The sequence below is a fragment of the Stegodyphus dumicola genome, chromosome 1 (assembly GCF_044657685.1).
Source record: "Stegodyphus dumicola isolate Sdum_Otavi_A_Nest chromosome 1, ASM4465768v1".
NCBI lineage: Eukaryota > Metazoa > Arthropoda > Arachnida > Araneae > Eresidae > Stegodyphus > Stegodyphus dumicola.
Window position 1 is genome coordinate 233,716,434 of NC_140768.1, and position 25,776 is coordinate 233,742,209.

The 25,776-nt window shown below is 36.6% G+C and overlaps 1 protein-coding gene across 2 annotated transcripts in view; it reads left to right on the forward strand.

Moving 5' to 3' along the window:
* LOC118192277 (ribonuclease H2 subunit B) overlaps positions 1–25,776 on the forward strand; it is a 115,912-nt gene that overhangs the window by 48,477 nt on the left and 41,659 nt on the right. For both annotated transcript variants that reach the window (XM_035363203.2, XM_035363202.2), the window contains one exon: positions 24,930–25,044. In XM_035363203.2, coding sequence (XP_035219094.1) covers positions 24,930–25,044 — 115 coding nt within the window. The remainder of the gene's footprint in view (positions 1–24,929; positions 25,045–25,776) is intronic.

Below are 25,776 nucleotides of genomic sequence, written 5' to 3' on the forward strand. Positions count from 1 at the left end.
AAATACTGTGTGCCGTTATGCCGGGAAAATTATGGTGACGTTCCCTTGAAACAGTGTATAGATTTCCTAAGCAACAAGATGTATTACATAGATGGTTAAAATCGATATCGCGAGAAAATTTTACCATTTCCAAGTATTCTCGGCTAAGTTAAGCCAAACTTGAAATTTAAATTTATTAAGGTATTTGCTTCTGTATTTAAAAGAATGGATACTTTAATATTAAGGAATTTCATTTCTATAGAATACATTATGTATAATATTGTGTAATCACGTATCGATTAGTATAATTATGTGTCGAATTGTATGGTTTGTAATTATGTATCAAATTGTATCCTAAATATTCACTTACTTTTTAAAATGTCCAATTTTTTACATTTTGATTAATTTTATAACTTGGAACCTTTAACTTCATACATATATGGCAGAAAATGAAATTATTTAACTTAATAATATTTAATATATTTTGGTATTAAAAGTTTTTCTAAAGAAACTGTGAAGGCAATAAATATTTTTTTGGTTTTTTAAATTGTAATATAAAGTGCACAGTTTTGCATAAAACAAGAAATAATTTAAATTCCTAATGCATGAAAATTCAAATATTATTAAAACTTATGTCACTAAGAAACCTTTTCTTCCCTTCTCCTTCCCGAGTGGGAGACAAACACACATTTGCTTGCTATTACCTGTTTTGTTAAAATATAAATTGCAATACTAGAAATCCTACTTTTATTACTTTAAAATTAGTAAATAGGTCTATGTTTACATTTGTGCGGATTTTGCTCTGTGAATTACATTTTCATGAGAAAGATTTTCAGCGTGTTTCTGAAAACTATGATGAAAAAACGGGGAAGAAAATAGAAGTTCCATTAAAACAAGTATGATTGAAAAACAATGCAGTTCCCTCAATTTTCAGTGCTTTCCCCAAATATTTGTCTTCAACAAAATCATCACGTGAGGAGCCGCTGAAGAAAAAAGAGAGAAGGAAAAATGAGCAACTTGAAGCAGCAGTATCTAAAAACATAGCAGAACAGCAAGTATACGAAAAGAAATACCGTTATAGTAATCTGAGTGAGCTTTCATCATGTCTAAAAAATGATAAGATAAGATACCTGATGATTTAATACAGTCAAAAGTCTTTAATCCGGACTTGTCAGGACTTCGGTGATTCCAGATTATCGGTTTTTCCAGATTATAGCTCCTCAGTTTAAATCTGGTAAGATGGCATGCAGAAATTATAAAATTAAAAATATGAAACCGTAATTTATGAAATAAAGAGCAATTATGATCTAAAGGGTATCAAAATTTACAAAAAAAAAAAAAGCTTAATATTTATTTGTTTACTTTATTAAACATTTCTTTTAACGCGCACATGCGTAAAGCATACATTACGCATAGTCGAAATTAGAAAATTGCAACCAGACAGCTATTTGATATATATTCGTGATATTTATAATGACAAGGAATTTGATGTAAATCATATCAAAGATGGAGTACTTCGAGATGAAATACTACATCTAGTAAGGAATTATAAGCCGAGTAAAATAAAACATCTGCCCTGAAGATAAGGATAGTGCTGACAGATCAATTTCCAGTTCATTGCATGCCGCGATGTCCCCCCCTCCTGCAAAGCAGCGTGAAATTGGTAAACAGATTTCGGAATGGTTAGAAAAACACAGGATATGTCTTTATCCATTTTTTGCAGCAATTCCACTTTTTGTTTGATGGACATCGAAACATGCTTTTGCTTTGTAGATCCTTTGGCAGCTCCAGAATCGGAAATTCTTTTTCACATAATTGAAAGTTCAAGCTTACTTTTATAAAATTGCTCTAACAGTCTGCAGAAAATAATAAGCCGGATCAAATTAGAAGATTAAGGAACAACGTAATCTGCAACATTAACCGAAATAGCTAATTAGATAATTTTAGCTTAGCTTATTGTTGGAAAATATAGCTTATTTTAAACCTTTTACTGCATCATCTCTCCTCCTTGAAATGTTTATTTAGTTTAGTTCTTATTTTAAAGTAATATAGTAGTTACTTCTACTTCTTTTTCTTGCTGCCACTGTTTGCATTGAGAATGGACTGTTTCAACCTAATTGAGATGCAAAAACGAAACGCGATGTTACGTCATCTGAAAAGCCGATTCGTGCCGATAGCTGGTTGCCGTGAGATGACGTCATTCCTACTTCTGCTATAAGTATCTCGCGTCGCTCTGGCTCAACCCCCTTCTAGTTCCTGCTTTCCTGGCACTTGGGTGAGCGGTTTCCAGCCCCTTCAGAAGAATGCTTGCAGTCCAGTGATTAAAGTGCCTTGGTTCCGGTTTGCGGGATGGCTGTTCCTGAATAAAGTTCCTTGGTGCCTGTCCGTAGGATGATTGTTCCGTAAAAAGTTCCTTGGTTCATGTCCACAAGATTATTGTTCCGGAATAAATTCCTTGATTCCAGAGGCTACCATGTGAGTGACTGCTGTGGACGGCATCCATGTTCTTCAATAAAGGCGGCAATTAAAATACGTGAGAGGCGATTCCTACTGCAAACGGAGTTGCGCCGGTGCTTTCAAGAACTTGATTTAAATTTTCAGGTGTTTTTCTTGACCATTGATCATGAACTTATTGAATGTGTAGCCAGCTTTATTTTTAGGCCGCATAATCACTGTTTAGGACATTTTTGTTTGTATAGAATGCCAGTGTTTTGGAGACCAGGTAAAAATATTATTTGATGAATGATGGTTATATTATATTTTCCCTAAGACTCTGATATTGTTGAAATTTATTTTCTGTGTTTTTATTCTTTATTATATTGTTAATAAATTGGTTAAGTTCAAAATCTTTTATTGTCTTCAATGTCTGCACAACATATCTCAGGGAGCTTTTATTGCTACTACTGCTAAATGTTTAATTTCTTTAAACTTTAAACTTTGCTTTAGCATCATTTTGGTTATGGGCCACCAGCCCCTGAGTTATTTTTAGTGCAGACTTTTGAAGTTTAAAGTTAATTTAGGACTTAAGAGATTGGGGGGCGGTTTTTGTTAAAATTCAAATATGGCTACTGTTAGTGTCATGCATAATATTGCTAAACTTGATGCATGTAATTATTTTACATGGTCCAAAGATATGAAGTTTGTCTTGAACGAAAAAAGTACATGGCTTTTGGTTAAAGGTATTGAAAAATGTCCTGATTTAAATGATGTTAAGGGTATTACAAAAGAAATTATTGCCGACTTTCAAAATAGAAGTCGATTGGCATTATCTTTAATTTATATGAATGTAAGCCCTGAATATAGAAACTTGATATGTGAAATTGATGACCAGGTAGTGGCATGGAATACGCTTGCCAAATACTTCCAGCCAGATTATCGGTCTAGACATATCTCCCTGTTTTCAGAGTTCTTAAATTGTAAAATTAAGCCAAATGAAAGTATTAGTTTCTTTTCTTCTAGATTAAAACGCGTAACTGAACAGTTAGCTGATATTAATCAGGCTGTAAAAGACGTATATATATGTTTCCAGTTTCTTAGGTTTCTTCCAGATAAATTTGATCAAGTAGTTCAGAATGTTTTGAGGTGGCCAGATGAAAAGTTCACATTTAAAAATGTTGAACTTGAAATACTACCAGAGGAAACGCGTCTTAACTTAAGAGAGATAGATAGGGAAAATTCTAATAAGACTATAGAAGTTCAAAGTACTAACTGTGAACCCAAATTTAAGCAGATTAAAGGGCTCAAGTATTATAAATGTGGCTGTCCAGGTCTTATTCAAAAATACTGTGGAATGAGAGGTAATTTTTCCAGATCACCCTCACCTGCTTCTTCTGTTTCCTCAGCTGTATCTAGTAGTAATAAAACATCTTTTAAGTGTAAAAATAAACCCAAGTTGAGTAAAGGTAAAAATAATTCCCATGCTCAGTCCCATTTTATAGCTCAAGCTAATGTTAACAATTTGGAAGAAAATGATGATAGTTGGATTTTTGATACGGCTGCATCTCATCATTTTTGTAAAAATCGTGAATTGTTCGATACTTTTTCTCCTGTGAAAAATGAGAATATGCTAGCAGCTATTGATGGGGTAACTTTTCCAATTCATGGGAAGGGTACTGTTAAAATGAAATTTGGGGATACAGTTATTTTGCTTAAAGATGTGTTATACTCACCTGAACTGAGACGAAATTTAATATCTGGACCTAGAGTAGATATCAATGGAGCAAGATTTTATGGTAAAAATGGGCAAATTAAAGTTACTGATGATGAAAATGCAACTTTGTACAAGGCTAAGTTGATAGGAAGTAACTATCATGTATTCCCGAAAATAGTCAAAAAGGGGGGCAAATCTGTAAAATTTGAGGCATCCACAGTTCAGCATAACAATAGTGAATTATGGCATGGTCGGTTTGGTCATATAAATTATGGTGCTATTGTCAGGACTAGTAAGAGACATTCAGTTCGAGGTCTTCCTGTATTAAAGCACTCACCTAATTTGTTTTGTGAACATTGCCAAATCAATAAGCAAAGATGAATCTCCTATAGACCCTTAGAAGGTATTCAAGTAAAGAGGCCGCTTGAAAGGGTTTTTTTCTGATGTATGGGGACCTATTAACATTCCAGGTAGGAATGGTGAACGTTATTTCGTTTCCTTTATTGACGAATATTCTCATTATGTGGTAGTATACCCCATTGTGGAGAAAAGTCAGGTGTTTGAAGTATTTGAAAGGCATATAGCACGTGTGGAAAGATCTTTGAACCTTAGGTTGAAATACTTTAGGACTGACAATGGGCGAGAATATGATAATGATCAATTCAGGTCATATTGTAATAAAAATGGTGTAAAGCAAGAATTTACAGATGTATATACTCCAGAACAGAATGGAGTTTGTGAGAGATTTAATCAGACAGCTCTCAACAATGTACGTGCAATCTTACACGATAGTGGAATGAGTCCTGAATTTTGGTCAGATGCAGTAATGTATTTTGCATATTCATTTAATAGAATCTGTCATAAGGGCCAAGATAGAACCCCATTCGAATTGTACACTAAGCGGAAACCATCAGTACGTCACCTTAAGGCATTTGGAACGATTGCCTATGTGGGAATTCCAAAGGCTAAAAGAAATTCTAAGCTTGATCCAAAGGCAACGAAGGGCCGATTTATTGGGTACAGTGTATGAACAAAAGGGTACAAGATTTGGTTGGAAAATGAGCAAAAGGTAGTAGAAACCCTAAATGCTACCTTTAAAGAGTCAATTGGAATGCAGAAAAGTGGCAGTGGAGCTGTACTGGGCACCCTTCCTGATTTGGAATCTGAAGAAAGAACTTGAGTATCAGTGGAGTTCCAATCCACTGATACTCAAGTTGGCTATTTTCCTGAAATAGAGAAAGAACTGATACCAATGTACCTTCTTCTACAATTGGCACTGACACTCAATCTACATTGAGACAAGTAACTTGGCTTCGTAAACCTGTTCCAAGGCCAGACGGCACTCGTACGGATGTGTATTATTTTGAGAGGGGGTCTAATCAAAGACTACGATCGCCAAATGATGTAGAAAGGTATTGCACTGAACATAATATTCAGTATTATCCTACCTTGTTTGATTTCAAGGGAAGCAATACTTATAGTGGTGAAATCGACCCAATTGGCACTCCTTCAACGTCATATACCCGAGATAGCTGACTAGATGTTTCAATTCCAAACACTTATAACCAGGCAATGAAATCCACAGAAAAGCTTAAATGGATAGAGGCAATGGAAGAGGAAATGGCCAACATGCGAAATCATAAGGTATGGCATCTTGTTCCACTTCCTAAAGACAAGACTCCACTGGGTTGCAGGTGGATTTTCAACATTAAACCTGACGAATTTGGAAACATTGTTCGTTTTAAAGCTCGTTTAGTGGCTCAGGGTTATCGGCAAATTAAATACGATACCTATGATGAAACCTACTCGCCTGTAGTTAACTTTTCAGTAATAAGGCTCTTTTTCTCCCTTTTAGTTGCACACCTTGGATGGGCAAATATACAATGCGACGTAAAAAGTGCCTATCTCTACGCTCCTTTATCAGAGGAAATTTACATGTCCCAACCTCAGGGTTTTGTAGAGCGAGATAAAGAAACTTTTGTATGTCATTTAGATAGAGCCTTGTATGGTTTGCATCAGAGTTGGTCGATTATGGTATTACGAGTTGGATAGAACACTATGTAACCTAGAGTTTATCAAGTTTGAGTGGTGTAATTGTGTCTATCGTTTTAAAGATTTTGTCATTCTGTTGGTTTATGTTGATGATATAGTTGTGTTTGGAAAAAGTGAAGTTCAGGCCAAAAGAATATTAAAAGTCCTGAGTTCACATTTTGATTTGAAAATTTTGGGTAAAACAAGAAAGCTTCTGGGTGTGGAATTTGAATATGAGAACAATAGTGTTTTAATTCATCAGCAATTATATATAGAAGACATAGTTGATCGATTTAAGTCTTTTAAAATACAAATTACTTCCCTTCCAATAGTTAAAGGTGTGAAATACTCAAAGTCTCAAAGTCCCAGTACACAAGAAGAAATGACTGAAATGAATTATCCTTATAGAAATGTTTTGGGATGTCTCTCGTTTCTTTGCAAACGTACTCGACCGGATATAGCTTATGCTGTTAATATATTTTCTCAGTTCCAAAGCAATCCTGGTAAGTTTCACTGGGAAGGATTACTTAAACTTTTAGGGTACGTTTCCAATACCAGACAGCACAAACTTAAACTGGTATGCAAGGAACTGAAGCTCAATATACACTCACGTTTGTGAAAATTGCAACACCATGAAGGACTTACGCGAGTGAGCTGAAATTTTCAGGAAATGCAAAGTAGCGCATGATATGCAAATGATTAGAATTGCAAATCCGTAGCGCATGCGTATGCTGAGCAGCGCCCTCTGAACGGCTGATGGATCCGAATAAATAGATGGCTGTAGCGAGGCGTGTATGGTTATCGGTGGTTATCTGCTAGTGGTAAACGTTAACTCAATCTGTACTTATGCCTCGTCGACGAAAGAGAGTGAGATTTGAACAACTTACAGAGTTTGAACGAGGGAGAATCATCGACCTTCGTGAAGCTGGATTGTCGTATCGTGCAGTAGCCTCTCGTGTGCAGCGTAACAGCAGCACAGTGATGCGCGTTTGGAAGCAGTGGACGGACGAGTGTCGGACAACTCGGAAATCCGGGAGTGGACCCCGAAATGTGACGTCAGCTCGCGATGATAGACACCTGGTCCGCATGGCGCGGACGGACCGTACAGCTTCCTCTAGACAATTGGCAGCACTGTGGTCAATAGCTACAGGTGTTTCATTGTGTGCTTCATCAATTCATAGACGTCTGCTGCAGTGTGGACTGCGCGCACGGACTCCTTTATACAGGATCCCCCTAACGCACGACCATCACCGCCTGCGGCTACAATGGGCCAATCAGCATAGAGACTGGCGTGCTGATTGGCAGCATGTCGTGTTTTCTGACGAATCCCGCTTTAATTTGTGGTACCATGATGGCCGCATTCGTGTCAGATGCTATGCCGGTGAATGCCACTTCCGGAGTGCATTATCGAACGCCACAGTGGACGAACACCCGGAGTTATGGTCTGGGGCGCCATAGCATATCATAGACGATCTCAATTGCTACGAATTGTGGGCAATCTGAACAGCAACCGGTATATCCGTGAAGTTCTACAGCCCGAAGCTGTTCCCTTCCTTCAAAGCTTGCCAGGCGCTGTATTTCAACAGGACAATGCCCGCCCTCATACTGCTCGGATTGTTAAATCCTTCTTTGCAGCGCAGCAGGTACAGCTTCTTCCTTGGCCTGCGTGTTCCCCGGATATGTCGCCAATTGAACATGTGTGGGATGTCATTGGTCGGCGTCTTGCTCGTGATCCTCGTCCTGTTGCGTCTGCAGACGAACTTTGGGTACGCGTACAAACGATATGGAATGCTCTTCCTCAGTCAGACATTCAAACTTTGTTTGACTCCATGCCACGTCGCGTAGCAGCACTTATTGCGGCGCGTGGTGGCCACACAAAATACTGATTCTGATCTCTTGTTCTTGTTTGTTTGCTTTGAACATTTAATCATTTATTTGTACCACTACCACTCAACTGTGTATTAAATTGCATTCAATTATGACGATTCCTTCTTGGTGTTGCAATTTTCACAAACGTGAGTGTATATTCAGATTCGGATTTTGCTTCAAGCAGGGATGATATGGTGTCTATTGGTGAACAAATAGCTTTGTTGGGAGAATCACCTGTATCTTGGCGTACATTTAAAGAAAGGGGAGTGAGTTTGTCTACTATGGAGGCTGAATTTATCTCCATGACTGAATCAGCAAAAGGATTAGTTTGGTTTAAAAACATCTTGGATGAATGCATTCAGTTTAAAATTGCAAGTAACTATGTTTCAAAACCAATATTGTTTGCTGATAACATGGCTGCTATATGTTTTACAAAATCACCCATTGAAAACTCAAGGACAAAACATATATTTTCATTTCGTGATGAAGGTATTTTTCATTCGTGATCTGTTGAACAGGGAAATTTTTGATTTAAAATATGTTCCAAGTAAAGATAATCTGGCTGATCCCATGACAAAACCGCTGACTAAGCATAACCTGATAAGATTTTGTGGAACAATTTTCTTATGAAATTTGTTTGTGTATTTAAATTAAGAGTTTTGTTTATTTGAAACTAATATGTGATATATGATGGATATTAGGTAAATGTAAAATTGTATAGTGTAGAATGTTATATGAGTGACCAGGGCCCTGGGTAAATGTATTGAGTGTATGATCATACATATGTCTTTGTATTGTTTTGTAACATGTTGGACTTTCTTGCTACGGTAAAATTTTTGAATAATGGGATAAGATTTTCTCAAAGGAAAATTTTCTTAAAAATTTCTGAATGAAATTGTGATATTTATTTATTCTTGTTTTGAATTTTGTAAAGATACTGGCATTCAGTTTTATTTCAGGTCGGAGATGATGATGTGGGGGGCATTTGTTGGAAAATATAGCTTATTTTAAACCTTTTACTGCATCATCTCTCCTCCTTGAAATGTTTATTTAGTTTAGTTCTTATTTTAAAGTAATATAGTAGTTACTTCTACTTCTTTTTCTTGCTGCCACTGTTTGCATTGAGAAGACTGTTTCAACCTAATTGAGATGCAAAAACGAAACGTGGTGTTACGTCATCTGAAAAGCCGATTCGTGCCGATAGCTGATTGGTTGCCGTGAGATGACGTCATTCCTACTTCTGCTATAAGTATCTCGCGTCGCTCTGGCTCAACCCCTCGCTTTTGACATCATTCTAGCTTTGGATTTTGACCGAGCAGGTTGTACTTTTTCAGCTCTCCTTGACTTTTCGTAAGTATAGTACTTTTGAATTCATGATCGACATGCCAGACTAGAAGTACGATTCCGCGTTACGTTATGGAACCCTACGATTTTATTCGGCAATCAAATGCCATTGAGGAATTAATTAAAAAAGGCACTCGTGAGGAAATAGATGCACAAATCACTCACCTTGCAATTAAAAAAAATCTGATACTCAACCAAACCGTGCAGGTCGCACCTGATATCTTTGATAAGCTCTGCAACATTTATGATCGACTAATTGCAAAGAAAATTCTTCTAAACGTCCAATTTGAACAGGCCATTAGTGATACACCCGTTAATACGGATAACAAAGAACCCAGCACTTCTAACAACATCAACACATCTCAAAATGACACCACCGGAAAATGGAATATACCTAGGAAAACTCACTAAAGAACACTAAGTGACGGAAGTAACTCATCACTAACATCTGTTAAAAACAGATACACTGCACTCAGAATCAAAGATGACATGGACACTATCAACAACACTCAGGTGTTAAACTCCCAGGCTACTGATGAAGAAGGGTTCACGAATACCTCCTATCATAATATCAGACGTTATCGAATGGAAACCACTTAGAGATGAGCTAAAAAAGCTGGTGGAAAAATTCGACAGCAACTTAAAAGGTGGCGATATACATATTAAAGTACATGATTCAGACGAATACAGAATAATAACAAAATTCTTCGACACCAAAGCAATACCATACCATACCTTCCCTCTACCCCATGAAAAACCAATAAGAGCGGTTATCAAAAAATTCCCAGGTCATACCAAAACTGAAGACATAATACAAGAGCTAAAAGAACTGGGAATACCCGTTTCCACAGTACGACAAGTAACCAAAAAAATCGAAACCGAAATAATAAAACTACCAACTTACATTGCTGAAGTCGCTAGAAATGCTAACGGCAAAAAAATATTTGAAGTGACACATATTTTGGACCTTGGAGTCCAAATATGTCCGTTCCGTCCAACACCAGGGCATAAACAATGCCATAAATGTCAAAGGTATGGTCACAGCAAAGCGCACTGTAAACACAATCCCAGATGCCTCAAATGTGGTGAAAAACATTTCACATACCTATGCAAGAAAGATAAAAATATACCAGGGAAATGCTGTTTATGCGGGGGGCCGCATGTCTCGTCCTATCGTGGATGTGAAAAACACCCTGACAACATCAAAAAATCCATAGAGCTCCAAAGAGCACAAAAAGTTAATTCTACAGCAGCTCCAGCACCAGTCAACAATATTGAAAACTTCCTGCCACTACCGAGCAGAAAACCCACCCCTACTAGCACCAATGATACTAGTTCTAATAACAATAGCCAAATTAATAACAATACCGAAGATAATTCCACCACATCCACCTCTGACATGCTCATGTGGATAAAGAATCTGTTTCAAAAAGGAAAAACTCTACTAGAAAGATTTTTCAAAGCCACCTCAATCATGGATAAACTCCAAATAGGCTTGGAAGCCTTCGAATTACTTATCAGCAATAATTAATTACAACAACAATATAAATAATATTCATACTGCTGCCTCCAGCAGCCTGAATGTAGCATTTTTTAATGCTAATGGTGTAGCGCACTGAAATGGAAGACTTCACCACCAAACATAATATCGACATTTTTCTCATTAACGAAACGCACTTACGCGCTGCCAATAAATTCAAATTGCAAGGCTTCAACACCTTTAGGTCAGATAGAAGACATAACCGAGGAGGGGGTACCCTCATCCTCACTAAAAAGCACATACAAGCCACCAGCTATAATATCACAGGTATCAACAACCTGGAATACTGCGCAGTCATAGTGCACTCACATATAGACGAACCAACTATTTTCATATCCATCTGTAGCGCTCCCAATAATACCATCACATATAATGATCTTTATCAGCTCACGCACAGCAATAACCCCATTATAATAGCTGGGGATCTTAACGCTAAGCACCTATCCTGGAATTCAAGCATCAACAATCCTAACGGAATTCTTCTCTATAACTTTGCTACTAATAATGATCTTAAAATACAAGGACCCACCCAGCCGACTAGGTACCATCATACTGGCACATCAGAAGTTTTAGACATCCTTATTACCAAGAATATTCATCAAACTCCTTACCTAGATGTCCTACATGAGTTAACTTCAGATCACCTTCCTCCTGTCCTCCACCTTGTGTTTTACCTATTATGGCTTCGTCAATACTATACCTATGCAAAAAATAATTAACTGGGATATCTTTGCTAATTCGCTTGAAAAACTACCAGCACGACCTGCCCTAGCCGACTCAGCTGACATAGAACTTCAGATTACTAAATTTAATAGGAGCATTAACACCGCACTTCACCAGGCTACCAGATTCGAAGACTATAAAAAACCTAAACTTCCTGAGGAAATACTGAATAAAATTAAAGACAAAAACAGAACCGCAAAATTATGGAGAATAACTGCTGATCCAAGAATCAAAAATATACTCAATAGGAAAATCAGACTTATCAAAAATTTAATGAACGAATACAAATCCAAAAACTGGGAACTCCTGCTAGACTCCATGTCAATTAATCAAGATACGGTGTGGAAGATAGCTAAATCCCTCAGAAACAATAGTAACAATTTCGGTCCCATCAGCACAGGCTCAGGAATGGCTTACACCGACACTGATATGGCAGAAGCTTTAGCAAATCACTTCGAATCCACCTTCACCACAAATGATTACCAGGACAAAGATACTGAAAAAAAAGTACATAACTTCATCAACCAACTTAATTATTACACTGATACCGAGAGAATACCCTTTTCCACCCCTGCAGAAATTAAACATATCATTAATAACCTGAAAAAGCGCAAAGCCCCTGGATTCGATAGAATTACCAACAAAATCCTTAATATTCTCCCCCACAGATACCTTGTCCTACTCACGAACATCATTAACGCATGTATTCGGCTCAATTACTTCCCTGGGCAATGGAAACACGCCATTATCACAGTTTTTGTCAAGCCAGGAAAGAATCCTGCAGATTTAAATTCTTACAGACCCATCAGCCTGCTGCCCTGTATGGGTAAAGTATTCGAACGAGTCCTGCAAAAACATCTGACCCTACATCTTGAAAACAATAACATTATTAAGCAAGAACAATTCAGCTTCAGGAAAGATCACAGTACCATACGTCAGCTCTTAAATGTCACTGAGTACATGGCAGAAGCTATATCCAAGAAAAACACTATTGCCAGTTGTTTTATAGATCTTGAGACGGCCTTAGACAAGGTATTGCATGAGGGTTTACTCTACAAGCTTTACCTTGCTCGACTGCCTATCAACATCAGATTAATTCATTCTTATTTAAAAGGAAGATGCTTCCAAGTTAAAATCAATAGACGTACTTCCAAGAAGAAAAAAAAATCAAAAGTGGTGTAGTTCAAGGCAGTGTTCTTGGCCCTATACTTTACCAGGCTATACCTATACCTCTTAACTCAGAAATATTCAAATTTGCAGATGACACTGCCATAATTACAAAATCTTTGAAGCCTCAACTTGCAGCTGACAAGCTCGAAATTGCCGTCCATCAAATTGCTCACTACTTTAATGTATGGAAATTGAAAATAAACCCTACTAAAACTCAAGTCCTTATCATTAGAAGACATCATAAAAATACCCCGGTTCAAAATAATATTAAAATCAATAGCCAACAAGTCAATGAAGTCACCAATATTAAATATCTCGGAGTTTACTTCGACCAACAGCTTCTTTTCAAAAATCAAGTGGATTATTCTATAAGAAAAGCAACCGCTGCAAAAATGGCCCTACGACCTCTTTTAAACAGAAAATCAAACCTCAGCATCACTCTCAAAAGAAGACTCTATCTTACCCTAATTCGGCCAATGCTTTTATATGCAGTTCCAGTTTGGGCTACGGTCTATAAAACCTACAGGAAGAAAATACAAATATATCAGAACAAAACAATAAGAGAAATACTTAATGCGCCATGGTTCGTGAGAAATGCTCAGCTTCACAAAGATCTAAAAATAAATGCAATAGAAGATGAAATCTTAAGTACCAGTCATAATTTCTACTCTAAAATAGCACATTCAAGACATGAACACATTAGAAAGCTTATCGACTATGATCCTACAATCATAGCGCCTACCAAAAGACCTCGAAATATATTCCACAATTCCAAGTGGTAAATGTATAAAGTGTATATAGAGACTTTAAAAAAATGGACTTGGTCCGGTACCCGACCGCATCTTACTTATTCAGTTTATTATTTTATCTCTTTTCATCACTATTTAACCAAGAATATATAATCAAGTGTTTCAAATAATTTTGTGTTTATTACTGTAAATAGTGTAAATAGTGCAAGAACATAGTGTAATCTACTAAGATATGGACTTAGTTTAATGCCGTAAAGACTTTTACAAAATTGCTTAGAAAACTTTTGTGTGTACAATGACAATAACAATTCAAGCTTACACGAGTGCCTTTTCTTACTGCGCGAGTTAAATTCTCCGTATCACCTCAAAGGAACCTGTTTCCACCAAAAGAGCGCTTTTAAGACGCTACGATTGGGGTCATTGACCGACCTCACCATTCACGCATCACCGGACAGCTTTCAAATCCTTTCCCAGATAAGCGTACTTACGCTTCAGAGCTTCGCCGATATCGGCGCGCCGATTTTTTCGCCTTCTCCTTTTAACTTCATTGCCTTAGGGCAAAAATCCTCAACAGATGCAGTCAAAGTCGTAATACGACTAATGCTGCGATTACCACGAAATGATCTGATCTGGCTCAACCCCCTTCTAGTTCCTGCTTTCCTGGCACTTGGGTGAGCGGTTTCCAGCCCCTTCAGAAGAATGCTTGCAGTCCAGTGATTAAAGTGCCTTGGTTCCGGTTTGCGGGATGGCTGTTCCTGAATAAAGTTCCTTGGTGCCTGTCCGTAGGATGATTGTTCCGTAAAAAGTTCCTTGGTTCATGTCCACAAGATTATTGTTCCGGAATAAATTCCTTGATTCCAGAGGCTACCATGTGAGTGACTGCCGTGGACGGCATCCATGTTCTTCAATAAAGGCGGCAATTAAAATATGTGAGCGGCGATTCCTTGTGCAAACAGAGTTGGGCCGGTTTTAAGTGTTTTCAAGAACTTGATTTAAATTTTCAGGTGTTTTTCTTGACCATTGATCATGAACTTGTGGCGTTCCGACAGATACTTCAACTTCTATTCATGAGATGGCGCCACGTGTAAAATCCAGTTCTTAATCGGAGCAGCAAAGCGACATCTTTACTCACTCAGACTTCTCGTCACACAACTGTACGCGAAGGTAGCACGAACTGTGTTCCGAGCTCTGTGTTGATCTCTGCAATGTAATTTAAATTGTAATTTAGTACTTAATATATTCTTTTGTTATAGGAGATTGTCTACTCTTATTTTCTTTAATTATATCATGCATTAAGCACACGCGACCACCAAAAGTGGTGACCTTTTGACTGAGCACGCTACTGACAATGGATTTTCAACGACCCTAAGCCACGTGCATCCAAGGCATTCTGAAGAACTGACTAAAAATAACAACGAATATGGACATTAAACGTATGCTACAATGTACCCCTTCAATTATTTCTAGAAGTATTGATATATATTGCTTGTGTTTTTTTTTTTTCAAAGTCGTGCATATCATCGCAAGGAGCTTCAGCAAATCATCAATGTGATCTGTTCCGTTCCGCTGACTTTGCCAGTCGTGCAATAATTCTTCGATCATTCAACGACAAATGTGCTACAACAGTGATTTTCGCTAAATGTGCCACATCAGCAACTTTTGTGCAACGTGCTACGGCAAAATTCTTTTCTCAGTGTTCGAAAGTAGTGAATTGTTTTCCCATGTGCTACAAGAGTGATTTCCTTTTTCCTTCGAAAGTGCCTTAGCAGTGTGAAGTGGTGATTTTGTGTGTGCGCAATACAAAATTAACGCATCATTTTTTCTCAAATAGGGGTTTCTTTTCAAATGCATTTCGGTAAAATATTATTTGTGTGTGTAATTGCTGACCCTGTATTATTTGTGTGTGTATCGTTACGTAAATTTTTTCTGCATGGTTAAAATATTTATTGTTATCATGGTAAAATATCAATAGTGTATCTTCGTGCTACAATATTTGTGCTGTTATTATTTAAAATTATTTGTGTGTTTATTATTTAAAGTGAAAATTATCTATCAGTATGCCCGACGATATTCCACCAGAGCCACAAATCACACGCGTTGCGGTGAAGCCACCGCCTTTCTGGAAAAATAATCCTTCATTGTGGTTCGCTCAGATCGAAGCACAATTTTCTATCGCTCGCATTAGTGAGGATTCTACAAAATTCAACCATGTAGTTGCAGCAATTGAGTCTGATATTCTGAATTCAGTGCATGACTTAATTCTCAAACCACCTGATTGTGATTTCCAAACTGAAACGGCGGCTCATTGAAATCTATTCAGAAAGTGAATCTTCAAAAATACGTACTTTACTACAAGGACTTGAACTTGGAGATCAGCGACCTTCATACTTGCTGTCACAAATGCGTGATCTGGCAGGAAGCCATTTTAGTGACGACTTGTTGAAGTCACTATGGCTTTCGCGTCTCCCTAATAACATACAAATAATTCTTGCTGCTTCCAATGAAGATCTAACCTGTTTAGCAGCAATGGCTGACAAAATTAATGAACTTGTTACTCCAGCTTATGTCAGTGCTGCTAATGCTGCACCTTCCAGTTCATCCCTCGAACAAAAAGTGGCTGAATTGACCAAAAAAGTATCTGAACTCTCTACAAGTCTTCATGCTTCACGGAGATACAATCGATCAAATCAGGGCCCACGTAATAAATTTCGTGCCCGAAGCAGGAGTCCATCTCGTCTTAATACTCGAACGCAGTACAAAGAACCCACAAATGGCATATGTTTTTATCATATGAATTTTGGAGATCAAGCTTGCAAGTGTGCCCCTCCATGCACTTTTGAACAAGCGGGAAACTAAATGGGCGGTCTTCTGCTGGCCAAAAGAATGTCCGCCACATCGACAGAATAGTACTGGCTGATCGTTCAACTCAGTTATGTTTTCTAGTAGATACTGGAGCTGACATATCAGTGCTCCCGAGAACTAAAACAAATGCTCACCAACTTAATAAACTTGTACTGTATGCAGCCAATGGTACCCAAATTGCAACCTACGGCACCAAACTATTGACACTTGATTTAAACTTGCGCCGGACTTTCAACTGGCCTTTTATTATTGCTGATGTAACTCAAGCAATTATTGGTGTCGACTTCTTGACACATTTCCACCTTCTAGTGGATGTCAAGAATAACTGCTTAATTGATGCTACAACTCAGCTGACATCACAGGCCCAAGCTTCTCACATATCAAACGTACCTACCAACATAAGTGTTTTATCTGGCAGCACACGGTTTCATCGGTTATTAGCAGAATTCCCTGACATTTTAAACCCATCCAAATCAGGGCAGCATACTCATCAGCCAGAAGTGTATCATCACATTGAAACACATGGCCCACCTGTATTTTCCAAGCCTCGTCGTCTTTCTCCAGAGATGCTAAAAGCTGCTCGCAAAGAATTTGAATTCATGCTAGCACAGGGAACCATTCGCCCATCTAAAAGTCCATGGGCCAGTCCACTTCACATGATTAAAAAGTCTAATGGTGACTGGCGGCCTTGTGGAGATTATCGTTGACTTAATGCCGTCACAGTCCCTGACAGATATCCAGTCCCACATATCCAAGACTGTACCCATCTATTTCATGGAACAAACATATTTTCTACCCTCAATCTTGCCAGAGCATATCATCAGATCCCAGTGCATGCTGAAGATGTGCCTAAGACCGCAGTGACTACACCATTTGGTCTCTTTGAGTACTTATATATGCCATATGGCCTTCGCAATGCTGGCCAAACATTTCAGCGTTTCATACACCAAGTACTGTCTGGCCTCGATTTCTGCATTCCATATTTTGATGATATCCTGGTTGCATCTACAGATGCGGAAGAACATTTTAAACATCTACATCAGATTTTCACTCGCCTTAAAGATCATGGATTAAAACTAAATCCATCCAAATGTGTACTTGGTCAACCCTCAGTTTCCTTTCTTGGATGTCTTATCACCCAGAACGGAGTTAAACCTTTACCGGAAAGAGTCAAAGCAATTAACGACCTACCCCAGCCCAAAACCATCTCTGAACTGAAGCGTTTTCTAGCAATGTTAAATTTCTACTGACGCTTTCTGCCAAATGCCGCAAAAACACAAGCCTGCCTACATGAGTTTCTGAAGAATAGCAAAAAAAATGATCAACGAGCTGTCCCTTGGACTGAATCTGCATCTGCAGCATTCGTGCAATGCAAACACGATCTGGCAAATGCAGCCACACTTTCTTATCACTCACCTAGTGATCAGCTCTCTATAATGGTAGATGCATCTGACACGGCCATAGGAGCAGTGCTTCAAGCTCATACCACTAAAGGACTTTCCCCAATGGCATTCTTCTCCAGAAAACTTACTACTGCAGAAAGGAAATACAGCACATATGACAGAGAGCTAGTTGCTGTGTACTGTGCTGTTAAATACTTCCGACACAACTTGGAAGGACACGACTTCATCATTTTCACCGATCATCGACCATTAACCTTCGCTTTTAGAAAAAACTCTGACTCATGTTCTCCTCGTCAGCTTCGACATCTGGATTTCATCGCCCAGTTTAGTACAGATATCAGATATGTCTCTGGTACTGATAATTGTGTCACTGATGCCTTGTCTCGGGTAAACAATATCAACCTCACTACCCCAGATTTCTCTGAAATTGCAGAAGCTCAATTGCATGATGAGGAACTCAAGAACCTAATCTCAAATCCACAAACCTCCCTTCAGTTACAACCACTGCACATTGATCCAACGCTTAAAATTTACTGTGACATAGAGAACAATAGAATACGTCCCTATATTCCTGTCAATTTTAGACGTGAAGTGTTTAATGCCTTGCACAATTTGGCACATCCTGGAATCCGTGCTACCAAAAAGCTGATCGCAGACAGATTTGTCTGGCCAGCAATGAATCAAGACATCACAGAATGGACTCGTTCATGTATTAGATGTCAACGGTGTAAAGTATCTCGTCACACTCACAGCCCCATTCAACAATTTAACCTTCCAGCAAGACGCTTTGATCATGTACACTTAGACTTGGTTGGCCCATTGCCTCCTTCAAATGGTTACACTTACCTCCTCACTTGTATTGATCGGTACACAAGATGGCCTGAAGCCATTCCTATTGAAAATATATCCGCTGAAACTGTAGCTCGAGCATTCATCTCCCAGTGGCTTTCAAGATTTGGCATGCCTACCACCATCACTACTGACCAAGGCCGACAATTTCAGTGTCACTTGTTCGCATCCCTCACCTCTCTTCTTGGCATTCGCCATATTCGCACAACACCATACCATCCATCTGGAAATGGGATGGTGGAACGCTTTCACCGATCTCTCAAACAAGGTCTGAAGTGCCACAGTAGCACACACTGGACAGAAGCCTTACCCCTAGTCTTGCTTGGTCTTCGCGCAGCATTCAAAGAAGACATTGGTAGCACTTGTGCCGAAATGTTATATGGTGCAACCCTCCGTCTGCCAGGTGAATTCTTTCACCCGGAATCTACTCCAGTAATCGACCCTCCAACATTCCTTCAACGTTTACGTGAGACCATGAGCAATATCTCGCCAACCCCAGCATCTTCGCATAACCAGCCAAGCTATTTTGTACATCCTGCGCTTGAGACATCTTCGCACGTATTCGTGCGCAACGATGCAATTAAGCCAACTTTAACACCTTCATATGATGGTCCATTCAAAGTTGTCAAACGAACACAGAAACATTTCACCATCATCTGCAATGGCAAACAATCAGTGATTGGAATCGATCGTCTCAAACCAGCATTTCTAATGCAAGATCCAACAACTTCCTCATCAACATCACTCCCGGAAGAAAGCTTACATCCCGTTAAAGAGCAACCTAAAACTACCAGATCTGGAAGAAAGGTTAAATTTAACCCAAAGTACTTATAACGTACCGATGGTACTTGGGGGGGAGTACTGTGGCGTTCCGACAGATACTTCAACTTTTATTCATGAGATGGCGCCACGTGTAAAATCCAGTTCTTAATCGGAGCAGCAAAGCGACATCTTTACTCACTCAGACTTCTCGTCACACAACTGTACGCGAAGGTAGCACGAACTGTGTTCCGAGCTCTGTGTTGATCTCTGCAATGTAATTTAAATTGTAATTTAGTACTTAATATATTCTTTTGTTATAGGAGATTGTCTACTCTTATTTTCTTTAATTATATCATGCATTAAGCACACGCGACCACCAAAAACTTATTGAATGTGTAGCCAGCTTTATTTTTAGGCCGCATAATTACTGTTTAGGACATTTTTGTTTGTATAGAATGCCAGTGTTTTGGAGACCAGGTAAAAATATTATTTGATGAATGATGGTTATATTATATTTTTCCTGACTGGACTGACAGCATTAAGACTCTGATATTGTTGAAATTTATTTTCTGTGTTTTTATTCTTTATTATATTGTTAATAAATTGGTTAAGTTCAAAATCTTTTATTGTCTTCTATGTCTGCACAACATATCTCAGGGAGCTTTTATTGCTACTACTGCTAAATGTTTAATTTCTTTAAACTTTAAACTTTGCTTTAGCATCACTTATACTGTCCATTATACATTAAACGCGCATGCGTAAATGTATTATGCACATGTGTAAATGCTTATGCGCATGCGTAAACGCATATGCGCATACGTAAAGGTATTATGTGCATGAGCAGAAAGTTTGTAGCTTTGAGGTCCGGATTATGGATGTCCGAATTAGAGACTTTTGACTGCTGTTGTGATTAAAGAAAATAGTATATTTTTTCTCCAGATAAGCACAGAATCTGCTCCTTGTATTTCTGCATTAGTTGTTATCCATGATGGTCTGCAAGCAAAAGCATATTTTAGAGGTATTCCATTAACAAAAGTTAGTAACCATGAATTTCCTTTAAAAATTAATAATGTGCATAACTGTTCAATGCTTAAAGAAGTTGCAAAAATTAAAGGTGATAATAATGAAAACAGCTTTAAAAATTTATTATTTGTAACTCAAGGCCTTCCTCGTGAATTAGAAAAAAATGCCTCTGAACATAAAAAGAAAGTAGTTCAGTTAATAGCAGCTGTCATTACTCCTTTTTGCATAAAAATAATAATAGGTATAGTTCTGAATATAATGTTGATCCTAAAGTGAAGCAAATTCTTGAAAATTTCCTGAATTATGCTAAGAAAAAAATCCACTTTTTAGACGAAAACTATAAATATGTCACTTTAATGGTTGACGAAATTCACATCAAGCCATTCTTAGATTTCAAAGGTGAAAATATAATAGGAATGGCATATAATTGTAAAAACGCTGCCAATTCTGCTTGTGTTTTTATGCTGCAGAGTATTAGATCTTCATATAAAGATGCTATAAGTATTGTCCCAGTAAAATCATCATCAGTGCAATTTTTGTGTGGATATATTAGGAAAATAATAAAAGGTTTAAAAAATTTAGGTTTTCGTGTAATATGTGTGCTTATAAATCTACCCTGCTAAAATTTAAAAGCTTCTAATATCCTTAAAAATGTTTCCACACATCCTTCTTATATATTTTTTATGCAGTTAAGTGACTTGAATATTATTAGTATGGAGGGAGATTCCAACATTTCCTTACTGTTACTTATCAAAAGTCAACCAGTACTTTAAAGCATTATTTTAACTGTAATTATACAATATAAGACAATACAAAAAATTAATAATATATAATATATTTTGTACAAAGTAAAATGTTTCCGATATTATATCCACGAATGAATTGAAAATATATATTTTCATCTCTCTCTCTGTATATATATATATATATTTATATTTATAAATTTATCTCCTAATATATTTTGGCGTGCGTATTAAAATTTATCTTCTAATATATTTATATTTACATATACAAATATAGAGTAAAAAGAAAAATAATATGTATCTACATCATTAGAAAATACCCTCCTGTTACTAAAGCTTTAAAAACATATATACTTTAAAGGCAGGTAGTAGGTGACCAACGACGATTGTCAGCTGTCAGTTTGTGACATCACGATCTTGTAGTTGGGTCTTTGTTTAAGAAGGTGTTGCCTGTACCCTTACATACGCATCGGCATCACGTATTTTCGTTCACGTAGATTTACAAGATCAGATCAACTTAGGTCAAAAACTGAAAAATGCATTAATTAATAAAAATCAAAGCGATATAAATAGTATATAGATCTTGTGCATGAACTACAGCTTTTGAAAACTTTTGGAGGAAATGTAGCACCGCTGGCTAAAACTCTAAGCTATATTGTTGTCAACAGCATAGCGGTGTGATAAAAGAGTATTTTGGATATATCCCTCGATAACAACCCTACAGCATTTTTTGTGCCTTTTGTAATCACAGTTTGAACCTTGTCGTAAACAATGCTGCGAACAACAGTTTATTCAGTGCAAACTTATTAGATGTCTAAATTAGTTTGTTTTTAATTTTAAGATAATAAATAATGTTTAGCAATATATATTTGGTATCCAAGATGTTTAGTATATTGTTTCATTTCGCTTGCTCACTTGTCTGACCTACAGAGCCCAAGGCCATGAAATTCCTCATGTCAAGGAGCACAAGATATGCCTGTTGTTGGCAACAGTCTTGAGCACCTTACAGGTGACAGTGCGATTTAGCTCAATTTCACACCCAATTTTGAAGGAGAGCATCCTGGGGAAGGATGGGTCCGAACATCTCCCACCCCTCTTTCCCTACCACTAGCCTTTCGAGAGGACTTTTGCCTCGCATATTAGAGTGCCCCCATGCCACATGGACACTATACATTTACAAACACCCGTGCCTTCTCCGAGATTCGAACCCGGGTCCTTAAGCACCGCAGTTAGCACTATACCACTATACCGGTTGGGAGGCTTTTTATAACATAAATGTATGCATAATTCTTTTATAAATATGTTTGAGTGCGAGTTTTAACAAAGCACAAAATGTTTACATAATTAGACAAATTAAAAGATAAAATGTAATTCTTTTGTTTTTTCATATTATTATGTTAATAATACTTCATTTTAAATGTTAACGCAAAGGCGTCACTGCATAAAGGCGCTCACTAGACATTTGCATGATGGCACTGATTAGGTTTGTTGCGGGCCTGCCTAAGATTGCTAATTTTCATTACTGAATACATTGCATGTCTAAAATGAATGAATATGGATACCACAAAACACGTTTTCGCGGCTTATGCTGCTGTACATTGCAACCATTCTTGTGGGAAATTTTCTCATATCATGAATGTCAGCCAGCTCTTCTGTACTGAAAGGGTTAATATAAGTTGCTTGTAAGACATTTATCATGTTTCCATATTCATTAGTACAAATAAAGCTAATTTCTTAAAATAATCTATTGTAAAATACAGTCTACTCAACACAGAGAACTTGCATGAACCTTATGAAAAATTATTTATCATTTTTTAATTTAATTAAAATTTTAATAAAATATATTGTGTTATTAAAATCTTTGATGTTAGATAAACTTTTTATTGAAAATGAGTGTGTGTTAAAAAATATCCAGACACTTGAATATGTTAATATTTCTGCAGCAAATAAATTAATGTGGTATAGGTCCTCTTTTGATATGGTGAGTTGTCATTCTATCAGGAAAATAACCATTAATTTGTGAAATTTTGGAATTGAATGCCATTCTTACTGAAGAGATAAAATTGAGTCAGAGCTCTGGGTAAGTTAAACAACATGTTATCTATGGCTGGACGCATGATTGTTTCAGATTGGAAGGGGCCTACATCAAACTTCCCTCAGTGTGGGCAGTGCAGAATTATCTAAAATATTAAAATAGTTTCCTTCATGGGAACCAGGAAGCCTGCAAATCATAAGAAATAGCCTCAAATCATTATGCTTCTACAACCAAACTTCATTGTTAGTGCTATACAGTTATATTACTGTATAGCTAGTGCTATACAGTTATATTACTGTATAGCACTAACAATGAATTACATTACAATGAATAACAATGAATTACACTAACAATACAATTATTAGTATCATTCACTTGACATATTTTTTGTATTATAAACCCATCAGACTGCCAGCTAATGTAGTGAAATGCACTGCTTTATGCAGAAAGTTGGCAGCTTTAATGCTGTTAAATCATTTTAAGCAACTTTTGACATTGGTTGTAATAACGTTCAGTTTCTATGCATCTACTCAACTTTCAGTTCAGAGACGTCAGTGAACTGTTATTGCTCCAATGTTACATCTGGAATTCAATGCTAAGATTTTCCATCAGTGCAGTGTGGTTGTCTTTTACATACCTCTTCAGCACTTTACAGTATGTGCCATGAATTACAATGGACCGTGTAATAAAACTGCAGAAATAGCATAAATAGATTTTCTACAAGTGCAGCATCCAGTTATTTCACTGCATTCAAAATAGTTTTCTGATCTTCCATTTTATTTATTTGGTTAAACTAATCATTGTAAATTGTCTGTCACTTTTTTTATCTGTCTGAGCTCATTCTCTGACATCAGTTATAGAATCCATCATTCTGAGGGTGTTACTGAAGAAATTTCTAATATTCCAAATTTAATTTTAAAGAAATTATGAGAGCAAGAAATAGAAAATTGAAATATTTTAAAATAGATATGCATGATAGGTGCAGTTTTATTTATTAACATATAAACTGTTGTACTGGAAGTTGATGATATACACTTTGTCTTCAAACACCCAATGATCACGTGCATTTGGATTCTTTTCTTACAATCAGAATCCTACCTTCCTCTTATTGCCAGTTCTGAAAACATTTCCAAATAAATTGTGGGGAATAGGGTAGCAGTTTTTTGTGAAGGTAATGGTAAACAATTGCTTGCAAGAGGTTATATTCTAGGAGCATGCAGATAATTTTTATCATATAGAGTACAAGAAAGTTAATACTTGTCATCAACAAAAGTAATGTGTATGGATAAGCTTGTCATTGGAGCAATGCTGCTAGTGACAGTTTTAGTTAGAAATTATGGAATGGAATTAATATTAGTTTCAATAAAACTGATTAAAGTGAAAAAATTTGTTCTACATAAATTTAATTTGGAATAAATCTGATTATCATTTAAGATTTTCTTAAAATATTTTAAGAAAGAAAGAAAAAAAAAAAAAGAAAAGAAAAGAAAAAAGAAAAGAAAAGGAAGGGGGGAAACGTGTTTTGCAAAAATAAAATTATTTTCACTAAACCAAGTAGAATATGATAATTTTTTATATTTGAGGCAATTGACTGTTGCTATTTTGAATAAAATGCATATTAAGTTTTACTATGATCATTTTATGCAATTCTAGTTTTAAAATGAACAGTGTGAAATAGTTTTCACCCCTTTTTCTAGGATGGAAAATTCTGCCCTTTAGAAGATCTTCTCATTGATGAAAATTATCCAGATATTCACAACTTAACTAAATGCTGTGACTCTGAGGAACTCTTGAATATTTTTGATTCAAAAAGTGACTCTTTTTTTTTTTTTTTACTTTACTTTTCTGTAAATGTTTTATTCTTTCCATTAGTATAACTTCAAAAAAGATTGTCCAGTTTTATGTACTTTTCAGTTGTTCTAAATTTGTTAAATCAAAATGCCTGCTCATCTAAAAAATCCTATAAGTTAGGAAAGTTAACAAAATAAAAAGTGGTTAGAAAAAGGTGAATGAAAGTGTAAATATTTTCTGGCACTTTACCATTAATGCAAACTCTCTTTGAAAGCCATACTCTCTGTGCCATATTTGCTCATTTTTTTTCTTTCCCCCCCCATACCTTTGGCTTGATAATGTTTTCCCCTTCTTTTTTTTTTTAAGTTTTCTTTCCTTTTATAAAACTTCTTTTGGCAATTTTTTTTCTTGATTTCTGTTTATTTTATTCCTCAAATACTTTTTGAAGAAACATGAAATGAAAAAAAATGCAGAAATTATTTGTTACTTATTGCTACATAAGTAAAAAATAAAATATGCTTATAAAAGTAATATAAAAAGTAACAGTAATTAATAAACATTTCATTAAAAATAATCATTTAGGATAAATGTCAGGCATTTATTAAAAAGTAATTACTAGCATTTAAAAATTGCATTTATTATAACAGAAAATATTTCTGCTTTGTAATGTATGCAACATCACATGAATTGCATTGAATAAGACTCTAAATCTTGGCAAATAGTGTCTCTTTGTATTTTATTGTGCCATTTTTT